The 12,497-nt window shown below is 42.3% G+C and overlaps 1 protein-coding gene across 1 annotated transcript in view; it reads left to right on the top strand.

The window, feature by feature from the left end:
* The window catches only part of LOC118818131 (carbohydrate sulfotransferase 8-like), a 251,329-nt gene extending 248,621 nt beyond the window's left edge, over positions 1-2,708 (top strand). Inside the window, exons 4-5 of the mRNA XM_036585279.1 lie at positions 597-1,172; positions 1,716-2,708. Coding sequence (XP_036441172.1) covers positions 597-1,172; positions 1,716-2,264 — 1,125 coding nt within the window. The 3' untranslated portion in view covers positions 2,265-2,708. The remainder of the gene's footprint in view (positions 1-596; positions 1,173-1,715) is intronic.
* The last annotated feature ends 9,789 nt before the right edge of the window (positions 2,709-12,497 follow it).

Genomic DNA, 12,497 nt, shown 5'->3' with positions numbered 1-12,497 from the left:
ACCTCTGTTTGGAGGGCCATGTAGCCCTGACACTTCACCCACAATCGGGACAACCTACCCCTAGACGTGAACACGCAAAACTGAAGCATAAGGGCTAAGTGGTCGGGGCGAGGGGTGAAATGGGATTGGGCCTTAGTGTTCAAATGTTCTTTCCTTTTCTCAGTGAGGCTTCTTGACATCTACACATCCTTTCAGACCTGTAGTGCTGGAAGACTTTACACTAGATGATGGAACATTGCTGTGAGGATCTGATGGCAGCCACAAGAGCATTAGTGAGGTCAGATACTGATGTTGGATGATCAGTTCTGGATCACTCCATCCCAAAGGGATTGGATGGAGCTCCATCACTCCTTAGAACACAGTTCCACTGCTCCAGAGCCCAATGCTGGGGAGCTTTAAACCTTTCAAGCCCACTCTGGGCATTAAGCATGGTGACCTTAGGCTCACATGTGGCTGCTCAAGGTCATCCCATTCTATTGGTCAGTGCTTTTCCAGAGAGATTATACAAGATGTACTTTAAAGGAGCTGAATTCACTGATGATGTTGGCACTACTATGTTTACAAATAGACCTATTATTATTTATTCTGTCACACAGGAGCTCTGTGGTCAGCAGGACAGTGATGTTGCGGGCAGTGCTGCTGCAGCTCAGATGGTCAGAGGAGTCAGGCATGAAGAGCCGAGCGCTGACAATCCTGTCTCGCCCATGCAGTTCCCTGCCTTCGACTGGAACAGACCAGCCCCCACGCCCGGCTCCCGCGAGCACGAGCTGGGCCAGCGGGTCACCAAACGGCACCGCAAACTCCTCAAGACCGGCCCGGTCATACGGTCACTTTCCAACTTCTCTTTGTCATCCTCCTCACTGTCGGACTCCATGCCCGAGAGCTGGCGGAGGCTCTCGCGAATCCAGGAGGCGCGACGGCGCCTGATGAAGGAGGTGTGTGCCAAATATCGCAGCAACATCTCCCGCACCGTCACACCCCACCACGTCAGCCGCATCTACGTGGAGGATCGTTACAAGCTACTGTACTGCGAGGTGCCCAAAGCTGGCTGCTCCAACTGGAAGAGGGTGCTGATGGTGCTGGCTGGAGTTGCCTCGTCCACCCGCGACATCGGCCATGACGCCGTCCACTATGGCAACCACCTGAAGAGGCTGGACAGCTTCGACCGACAGGTATGGGTAGAAGAGTACTGGTATGACATTGTTCAAAGAGAGGGATTGTATTATAATCATATATAACAATATTATGATAATTCTATATAATAATGTCATTAACAATATAGAGCATTACAGGGCTTTTTAAATGAAACAATAGAAGTCATATCGCCCCCTACACTTCCTGTAATGTATTACAGTCTGTCAGAGTGACTGTGTGGATCATATGAACATTATAGAGCTTTTTAAATGAAACAGTAGAAGCCATATCGCCCCCTACACTTCCTGTAGTGTATTACAGTCTGTCAGAATGACTGTGTGGATCATATGAACATTATAGAGCACTTTTATGTTGTCAATGACTAAAAATCTTTGTTCTATTCCTAACATCCCAAATCATTATTTTTTTGTAGTATTAATTATTAATTGGGCTGTAGTCAAGAATTAATTACATAACTAATTACATTACGATACTCAGTAATGACCAATGAAGGAATTGCTTATAGGTAAATTGTGATATGTATTTCTTCCATGATATCAATCATCCACCTTTACTGGCAGGGCATCACCCGACGCCTGGACACCTACACCAAGGTCCTGTTCGTGCGGGAGCCCATGGAGCGGCTGGTGTCGGCCTTCAGGGACAAGTTTGAGAGTCCCAACTCCTACTACCACCCCGTCTTCGGCAAGCCCATCATCTCCAAGTACAGAGTGAACGCCTCCAAGTCGGCCCTCAGGACGGGCAGCGGCGTCACCTTCCAGGAGTTCATTCGCTACCTGCTGGACGTGCACCGGCCCGTGGGCATGGACATCCACTGGGAGCCGGTCAGCCAGCTCTGCAGCCCCTGCCTACTGGACTACGACTTCATCGGCAAGTTCGAGACCATGGAGGAGGAGGCCAACTTCCTCCTGCGCAGGACAGGCGCCCCGAGAAACCTGACCTTTCCCACGTTCAAGGACAGGAACCCCAAAGCGGCCAGGACTTCCACACACATCACCCAGCACTACTTCACACAGCTCAACGCCTCGGACAGGCAGCGGGCGTACGACTTCTACTACATGGACTACCTGATGTTCAACTACTCCAAACCCTTCAAGGACTTGTATTGAGGCGACGGTCTTCTTGGCTGCGTCTGTGCAGTATAAGCTGTAAAGGACTGCTGGCACGTTACAGCTATACAGTGTTTCTATTAGTAACTCATGCTAACTGTTTAAAACTACCAAGCTTTCTGCTACATTGGCACTTCATAGCATAATACACTCAGATTACATTGAGAGGATTGAAACAGATCAGGATAGACCTGCTAATTAAGCTGGGATTTTAATGTATAGTTAGGCAAAAAATCAAACGTGCACAGTTTTCCCTCTTGTTGATCCGGCCAGACATGTTTTGCTTGCTTCTTTGGGTTTGCACTGGAGCTACAAGGCTAATGTTGCTAGTCCATGTTCATACAGTGTCTCACGCAGCGTCAGAAACCACATAAGCAAGACTCAGAACAGTCTGAGGCAAGTGTGATCATTCAGGCATACAGTTAGCATGATGCTAATTGCAAAATCCAGAGAAAGTCATGCCTCCTTTAGCTTCTGTAGCTACATCAGTCAAACCTTCAGCTCAGGCTATGTGCTAGCATCTTTATATTTGTGCCAGCAGGTAGCCTGAAGGTTTCACTGACGTAGCTACAGAAACTAAATGAGGCATGACTTTCTTAGAAATTTGTAATTAGCTTCATGCTAACTAAACTACCTGTTTAGTGCAGAATGGGGCTTAATTTGTAAAAGATAAGGTCCTCGAACATGGAGTAGTGACGGATCTGGCAGGTTGATGGAAAATAAGGTTTTAGCAAGTACAGTAACCCAGATAAAGCTAGAGTTCAACCCAAAATCAGCTTCAGGAAACAAATAAAAACAGCTCCACCCTCCAGATGTTCAGGGTAGCATGAGTCAGTTACTCACTAACACCGTTCTACCATTTTTAGCTGTGAATTCAGGCTTATTTACTGCCACCGCCGTTCTCACAGCAGGTTTGTTGTGAGGAGCATTGTCACAGTGCAGTCTTTGTTTGCCAGAGGAAGTAACACTTGGAGATGATTGTGATTGGCTGATAGGTGTGTCAATCATAATTTGGCAATGGTCAATTGGTGTAGCTTCCATTACGCAGCCACATTAGCCTCGTAGCTTCAGAGTAAAAGTAAAGAAGCAAGCATGACTTGTCTGATCGATACATTTGGGAAACTGTGGCTTTAACTTATCAGATGCACTTGAAACCCAAAAGAACTGATTCTCTCCTCCAAACACACTTCATTTCACACACCAAAAGTAACACACCACTCTTTAGAGAGCACGTTACACACATCCATGACGCCTTTACCTAAACTGCTATTTTAAAGTATAAAAAGAAAAGTAACTATAATATTCAGAATTGTAAAAAGGGCATTCAGAAGACTCTATATTTTTATATGTATTTGTATATGGCTTTAGGTGTAGCTGTGTGTGTGGATGTCTTCATTCAAGGCCGTTGTTGATTTTGTAGTAGGGTTTCTGAGTGTGCGTGAAGCTGCCATCTTTAACGTTATGGCGTTTTCCCGTTTGTAATGGACTGTGTAAGAAAACCTTCGTTCAGAAATGGAGACAGATTGTAGATCAGAAATGCCCTCGGTCAGATGACAGTTCTACCTGGGATAATCCATGTTTTCAAAGACGCAGGGTCCAAATGCTGTCATTTAATTCCAAGTTATACCATTATTATTCATAACCCTTGGAAGTCTAGCGTTATTACAGTCATTTTGCTATTTTCTTACTATTCCAATGTAATTACATGGTTATTACATAGTTATTATAAAGAATTACATTTATTTACTTTATTTACAGGTTTAAATCTAAACATTTGGCTTTTTTCTGTTTGGTTTCATGTCAAAAATGTCAAAAACATCTGTTGGAATATGTTTCCACAAAACAAGACCATGAACAAAACAGTAATTCAAATCATGATAAAATCCTTCTCTTCTGCTGACAAACATGAATTGAAAGTTTAGAAACTTTTGAAATTTCTTCTTTTTTTCAATGAACTAGGGAAAATAATTAATGTAAAATTACAGTATGCTAGGCTTCTAAGGGTTAACCGTCTTTATTGATTAGATGACCTTCTGTAATATCTCTTCAGTGAGAAAAACAAGACCATGAAACACTGTTTGATTGACAGCAACTACATCCCATAATAACGCTCCACCTTCTGAGTAAGCCTTGGGTGATTAGGATCTTGATAAAGGGGCTAAAGGGGGAGATTATCCCAGTTTGGTGGATTTATGAATCCAGGCACTGAAATTCAAGGCTATAATGTGAAACCCCAGAGTCCTATTAAAATCGTTTGTGTGTGGGTGTATGTGTTGGTGGGGCCTGACGGAGCCACCTCAGTCATGGTTATCAGTCATATACTGGTATTTATAAATCATCTCACACTCTTCCGGGATGATTCCTCATTTATTAATCAGGATTTTGGGGACGAAAACTGATCTGAGATCAGCGCTGCTGTTGTGCACACAGGCCTGCAGCTGAGGGTGTTTTACAAAGCAGGATTTCTCAGCAAAGCTGGATAATTTAAGCCTAAAGTGAAGACCTTCCTGTAAGAGTGTCCATGAGCTCTTCTCCTATTGGACATGCATGTGTGTGGTTGATTACTACAGTCAATCATTTCAACACATTTCCTTGTACTTAGAAAAGAGCAGGAAATATACTGACTCAAAATACAGTTACAATGGAAGTCAATGGGCAGGTGTTCAATTCTGCAAATAAATGTTTGAAATTCACAAACACAAAATATGAATTTCAAACTACTTTACACACCAAATATGATGCGAATAAATGATGCTGCGTTTTTCTGTCTGAAATGTTGTTAAATAATTGTCATCCAATGAATCACACAAATAATGGCCATTTAGAGTTTAGAGTGTAACGGCCATTAAAATGAGACAAACATGACAGAATGTTTCATAAAAACTTTCCAAGCACTGCTCTTATGGCTGCTAATACCACCCCCTTGTGAAGAATATTCAGCTTGCCAAATGTGAGTGAGTGAGTGAGTGAGTCAGTTAGTTAGCCAGTCAGTCAGTCAGTTAGCTAATTAGTTAGTATGTTAAGTAGTTAATTAATTAATCACCCAGTCAGTCAAACAGTCAGTCATTCAATAACTAAGTTAACCAGTCAGTCAGTTAGTTGGTTAGTCAGTCAATCTGAAAGTCAGTCAGTCAATTAGTTAACCAGTCAGGCAGTCAGTTCATTGGTTGGTTGGTTGGTTAGTTAATTAATTAGCCAGTCAGTCAATCAGTTAGCAGGGTAGCCAGTCAGGCAGTGAGTCATTTAGTTAGTTCGTTACCCAGTCAGTCTGTTAGCAAGTCAGTCAGTCAATCGGCCAGTCAATCAGCCAGTTAGCTAATTAAGTCAGTTAGTCAGCTAATCAGCCAGTCAGTCAGTCAATCAGTTAGTTAGCTGGCTAGTCAGTCAGCCAGTTAAATAGTTAATCAGTCATTCAGTTTGTTAATCAGTCAGTCAGTTAATAAGATAGCTAGTTAGTTAGGTAGGTAGTCAGTCAGCTGGATAGTTAATCAGTCAGTCAGTCAGTTAGTTAGTTAAGCAGTGAGTCAATTACTCAGTCAGTCAGTCAGTCGGTCAGTTAGCAAGTCAGCAGTCAGTCAGTTAGTCAGTCAGTCAGACAATCATTCAGTCAGTCAGTTAGTTAGTCACTCAGTCAGTCAGTCAGTCAGCTTGTCAAACATTTAGTTAGTTGGTCAGTCAGTCAGTCAGTCAGACAGTCACTCAGTCAGTTGGTCAGTTAGTCAATCAGTCAGTCAGTTAGTCGGTTATTTAGTTAGTTTTACAGTTGGTCAGTTAAAGATTTCCAAGCGCCATCAGACTGCAAAAACTGTCCCCACACCTCCAGCCCAGTAACAAATGACCACAAATTCTTTCCTGTGGACAACTAGCCCCTGAAACAATAAATTAACTTTAACAATAAGGCTTAACTTTAAGCTTAAATGATCTGAGAAATCATGCATTGTGCCCTCTAGAATGTCCTCTGACTATAAGCTAAGCGTATTCTACTTATCAAAGAATGAACACTAACACACATAAATATATAGATTACAGTATATTCTTATTTTTCATTCTATTTTTGAAATGTTTGAAAAGCATAAAGCAAAGATACAGACCCATATCCTATATGGGCATATATGAGAAAATGGGTGCATACATTATATAGAGATATATATATATAGAAATATAGATATATAGATATATAAAGGGACATATGTTATACAGAAACATATTTAAAGATGGACAGATGTTATATTAGTGATGTGATGGTGTTGGAGATTCCAAATATCGTACTGAGTGTTGAACTGCTTTTACTCCGCTGCGTGTGTGTGAGAACTATTGCAGGCACTTCTTTCTTCTCCAAAAAACCGTTCCTATCGCCTCGTCGTCCCCTCCCTCCACTGAAGACACAGATCTATACGAAGACATTTGTAAGGTGAATCTAAAAAGTGAATGTATACCTGTCGTCGGTGCACAAATGTACAAAAAACCATCATCTAATGCCCTTTGCCTTATTTTTACACTGCCAATCAACCAGTGTGAATCAGGAAGACATTCTTCAGGTAGCTCTCTCTCTCTTTCTCTCTCTCTCTCTCTGTCTATCGCTCTCTCCCTCTTGCTCTTTCTTTCTGTTGAGTGTCTCTGAATAAATGTTTATGCATTTAGCTTTTACTCTTGTCTCCTTTTTATCTTGTTTATATCATATAAATGTTTATTTTCAACTGATATCCGGGATGCCACTGCAGGCCTGCACAGCCTACATGAGGCTGAAGGGTGATGAATCACAGGTGGTGTCTGTGTGGGCCAATGTTGGTGGTCTTTGCCATCAGATCACCTTTTTAAGGCGGTTGTTTACATATTTAGTAGAATATATGACCATTATTAAGAACAGACCTCACAACAATTTGCCTACAAGAATTTAGTGCATTATGAAATCTTAATATAGGAGAAAATACTCACACTGTCTAAGCCGTTTATCCTCCTGGCTTGGGGTGCTGGAGCCTATCCCAGCGGTCATTAGGCCGTTAGGCAGGAAACACCCTAGAGAGGTTGCCAGCCATCACAGAGCAGACACAGATATACACATTGGATAAAGGTATTGGGACACCTACACGCTACACCCACAGGAGCTGTTATGACATCCCATTCTAAATCCATAGGCATTAATATGAAGTTGATCCCCCTTTGCAGCTATAACAGCTTCCACTCTTCTGGGAAGCGTTCTACAAATTTTGGAGTGTCTGTGGGAATTTTTGTCCGTTCATCCAGAAGAGCATTCGTGAGGTCAGACACTGATGTTGGACGAGAGGGTGTAGCACGCAGTCTCCGTTCTAGTTCATCCCAAAGGTGTCTGATAGGGTTGAGGTCAGGGGGCCAGTCAAGTTCTTCCACACCGAACTCACCCAGTCAGGCCTTTATGGACCTTGCTTTGTGCACTGGGGCTCAGTCATGCTGGAACAGAAAAGGTTCACACAAAGGTGGAAGCATGGAATTGTCCAAAATGTCTTGGTCTGCTGAAGCATTAAGATTTCCCTTCACTGGAACTAAGGGGTCTATAGGCCCACCACCGGAAAAAACAACCCCATATCATCATCCCTCCTCCACCAAACTTAGCCTAATCCAGTCTCGTCCATCAGACTGCAGACCACTTCCACTTCACAATAACAGCACTTATTGTCAACAGTTGTCTAGATCTAGCAGGACAGAAATTTCTCAAACTGACTTGAGGCAGAGGCGGCATCCTATGACAGTGCCATATTTAAAGACACTGAGCTCATCAGTACGACCCATTCTACTGCCAGACTGCAAGGCTATGTGCTTAATTTGATCCACCTGTGTGGCTGAAACACCTGAACTCTGAATTAGGAGGGGTGTCCCAATACTTTTGTCCACATAGTGTACACATTCACATCTAGGGGCAATTTCTCCTGATTGCATGTCTTTGGTAGGACACTGGAACACCCAGAAACCCATGCAGACATGAGAAGAACATGCAAACTACACACAGAAAGGACCCTGGTTGGGAAATCAAACCCAGGCCCTTCTTGCTGTGAGGCAACAGCACTACTGACTGTGCCACCCTCCCATGTAAATCAGTGTGAAAATATTAAACATGTGTTGCGATAAACATCCACCAAAACCTGAACACAAAAAATAAAAGCAAACTTGAACAAAACAACCTTAAAACTGCTGATCACGCCTAAGAACTAGGCATGGGCGTGGTCTAATATTCTAATGAGCATGCTAAATCGGATGACAGGCAAACAGATGAGCCAACTTCATAGCTCAGTTATGTTTGCTGGGTTGGCTTTCGCTTATTTGTTAGCTTTCTCTCTCTCAGTTTCGCTAACTCAACAACACAGACACCCTATATGACACACTATGACCAAAAGTATTTGGACACCCCTCCTAATTTTTCAGTTCAGCCCCACCTACTGCTAACAAATAACATCAATCTGCATAGACAAAACACTGGCAGTAGAAGGTCGTACTGAAGAGCTCAGTGACTTTAAACATGGCACCGTCATATTATGCCACCTTTGAGTCACTTCGGCACCACCAGGTGCTGAAGCAAGAAGCAAAAATCACCATCCTCTGTTGAATCTCTCTCTACAGGCTTCCAAACGGCCTCTGGAAGCAATATCAGCATAAGAACTGTGGGTCGAGAGCTTCAGGAAATGGGTCTTCATGGCTGAGCAACTGTATGTGACTGATGAAGTAGTTGAATATACACAATGAAACTAACACATTGAGCTGCTTTTTGCCATCAAATTTTCATTTCATGCCAAAAATGCTAAATAAAAAATAAAAATAGATTCACACTATGGTCTTCTCAAGTATACTCAAATATAGCATTTACAGTTTGACTGTAATAACTGTAAAATAATTTGAATGCAGTCTACAGTGTGTGTAGTTTTACAGTCTGACGGTAATAATTGTGGAGCGATTTTAATCCAGTATGAATCTGCAGTGTGTGTAGTTTTACAGTCTGACTGTAATAATTGTGGAGTGATTTTAATCCAGTATGAATCTGCAGTGTGTAGTTTTACAGTCTGACGGTAATAATTGTGGAGTGATTTTAATCCAGTATGAATCTGCAGTGTGTGTAGTTTTACAGTCTGACTGTAATAATTGTGGAGCGATTTTAATCCAGTATGAATCTGCAGTGTGTGTAGTTTTACAGTCTGACTGTAATAATTGTGGAGCGATTTTAATCCAGTATGAATCTGCAGTGTGTGTAGTTTTACAGTCTGATGGTAATAATTGTGGAGTTGTTTGGTCCACCTTCAATAATAGTGGACCTGTTCTAAACCATTTCATACTAATGGAATAATAACTGACACAGCTTTGTTGTTATTGTCATTGAATGTGTCCTGTGGTGTAATACTGATCTAAACATCTATGCATTACACCACAGGACTAATAGCCTTTCCATCTGGGCTGGGAAAGTATACAGATCATCCATTTCCAATTGGCCAGTGAAATCTCTCACAGTCTACATCACAGAACGACCCTGGTGAAACCAATCCAGCTGTGTCTAACTTTAGGCCTAGAACGGTCAGTAGTCTCCACTGAAAGAAATCCTCCAAAAATGGCTGTAAAAGTCTAAAAACGCTACAAACTCAATATTGTTTGGTACTTTATTGAGCTTGACGTGTAATTGATTAACAACTTCAAACTGCAGGACACAGAGGACACCGGCAGGCGAGAGACAGTGAAGCAGCGGCTGGGTGAGGGAGGGGGTGATTGGGCTTAATTGAATTATTTACTGCTCTCTTTTGCCGCCGTTTATGAGATATTTTATGATGCAGGGCTTCTCTCGCTCTCTCGACTGATCACTAAGAGTGGATGGAGAATTTGAATAAAGTGCCGTCGGGCCTGTTGCAGCAGAGCTGGTCGCGAGGGCGTGCAGTTAAAATTCAGGCCGAGCTGAGCAGGAAAACAAAAGCCATCCATCGTTCTCATTAGCAGGAGAAGACGCTGTTGCGTGAGGGAGAGAGCTTTTAACTTCCCCGCGGGCCGCGGGCTACGGCGCCAAACCCAACAAACACGCCTGTTTGTTAGACGCTGAACTTTTTCAACTCGAATGCTCGAAGCTGACAGAGAGAGCGATGGAAGACGGGAGAAAAAGACACTGGCAGTGAAGCAAAGCGTCATCGCAGCCTGAGATGGTGATGGCAGAGCCTGAGGGGAGATTAGCTAAAGGACATTCGCAAGGACTAACAGAACAAACTCTCACAGACACAGCCTACGAGTCTTATAGCGACAGATTAATGACAAAAGCAAGAAACGTTGAACAGACAAGACACGTTTGGTGTCTGACGTTTGCTTCTTTTGGACTGGAACTAGGAGGCTAATGTAGCTTACAAGTAATGGAAGCTTATAGCACACCAATTAGCATGATGCTAACTGCATGTAAATTATCACATACTTGCCTCAAACTATATGAAGTTGTTCAGTAATCTTAAATAGACTGGATTATCTGGTGTCTGACGCTGGACACTGTTAGAAATAAAGGTTCTGTGCAGGTACATTTTATGTTCTTCAAGGTACAAACAGTGTAAATGTTCCCTCAAAGGTTCAACAGTGGTTTTAAGGTCTGATTGTGAACCTTAAATGAGTTTTTCCAGGTGAAAAGTTTGTATTTGTATCTTTTCATAACCGAATGTTTTAAAACAGAACAGTAAAATAAAAGCCTGGAGACGAGACGGGGTGTGTGGAGTCAGTACAGCTGAGAACATATCATTTCAGTGGATTATGGTTCAGCTATGTTCCCTGACTGAAGGTACTGAGATGTACCTTTGAGGGGCACTGCCCCAGTGACAGTTTCGTAGTGAATGACAATTTTATCATAGGATATATGCTTCTCTCAGTTGTTTGTTACATTAGAGGGTGTACATTTGCTTTTACTACAGCTTTAAGCTAAACTACTGAAACCAATGAGTCACAAATAAGTACATATCGTCGCTGTTCGACATCAGCTCTAGCTCCAAAATGGTGACTTTACAGGAGAAGGGGAAAAAATATTCGTAGCTTTACGAAGTTTTGGACCATTTCTGTTGGTCTACTCATCACAAAAAAGTGTAAAACAAATAAAAACATGAAAAATAAAGACTTTGTTTAGACAGTGACTATATATTCTTAAATACTGACAGCCCTGTTTAGAATAGTGTGATGTGGATACTGGGATGGTGTCCAAATCCAAGCCCAGCCAAACTGCAGTACATAAACATGGCCACAGGGTGGCAGCACATGATCTACACAATTTAATAAGACTGGAGCAACCAGTGAGAGATAAATCCACAATAACCGGAGTTTACATCAGTTATTAACCGTTACTGCTAAGAACAGAGAGAGAGAGAGAGAGAGAGAGAGAGAGAGAGAGAGAGAGACAATGAGGGTGTGAGAGAAAGAGTGAGTGAGTGAGTGTGAGTGAGTGTGAGAGAGAGAGAGAGACTAACTACTGACTAATAGAGAGAGAGAGAGAGAGACTAACTACTGATGAGAGAGAGAGAGAGAGAGCGGTCAAGAGAGACAGAAGGTGTGAGAAAAAGAGTGAGTGAGAAAGTGAGTGAGTGAGTCAGTGAGGGAGTGAGTGTGTGAGTGAGTGTGTGTGTGTGAGAGAGAGAGAGACTAACTACTGACTGAGAGAGAGGGTGAGAGAGAGAGAGAGAGAGAGAGAGAGAGAGAGAGAGAGAAAGAGAAGTAAACTAACCACTAACAGAGAGAGAGAGAGAGAGAGAGAGAGAGAGAGAGAGAGAAAGAGAAGTAAACTAACCACTAACAGAGAGAGAGAGAGAGAGAGAGAGAGAGAGAGAGAGAGAGAGAAGTAAACTAACCACTAACAGAGAGAGAGAGAGAGAGAGAGAGAGAGAGAGAGAGAGAGAAACAGAGAAAGAGCAAGAGCCCTCTGGGTGAAAAGGGTTCTTTATAGCACCAGAAAGGGTTCTTCTACTGATACAAGCTTGACATCGTAACAACAGCAGAACCCTTTTGGTGCTATATAGAACCCTTTTCAAACAGGTTCTATATAGAACCATATACAGCACATTCTCCATCAGTCTGCATTTCACCATGCAGAGAACCATTTAATATAGCAAAGGGTTGTTGAGTGTTCATGGTTCTATACAGAACCATTTTCTTTACTAAAGAACCCTTGCAGAACCAAGTATTGTATGATGTTTTATAAAATATATTTCAAGGTTTTTTGGACACCAAGAAGTTACTAAATGTTCTATATAGAACCTTTTTAAAAAA

Source organism: Colossoma macropomum, unplaced genomic scaffold (assembly GCF_904425465.1).
Source record: "Colossoma macropomum unplaced genomic scaffold, Colossoma_macropomum, whole genome shotgun sequence".
NCBI lineage: Eukaryota > Metazoa > Chordata > Actinopteri > Characiformes > Serrasalmidae > Colossoma > Colossoma macropomum.
The sequence above is the reverse complement of the archived record's forward strand: the minus strand, read 5'-3'. Positions and strand labels throughout refer to the sequence as shown.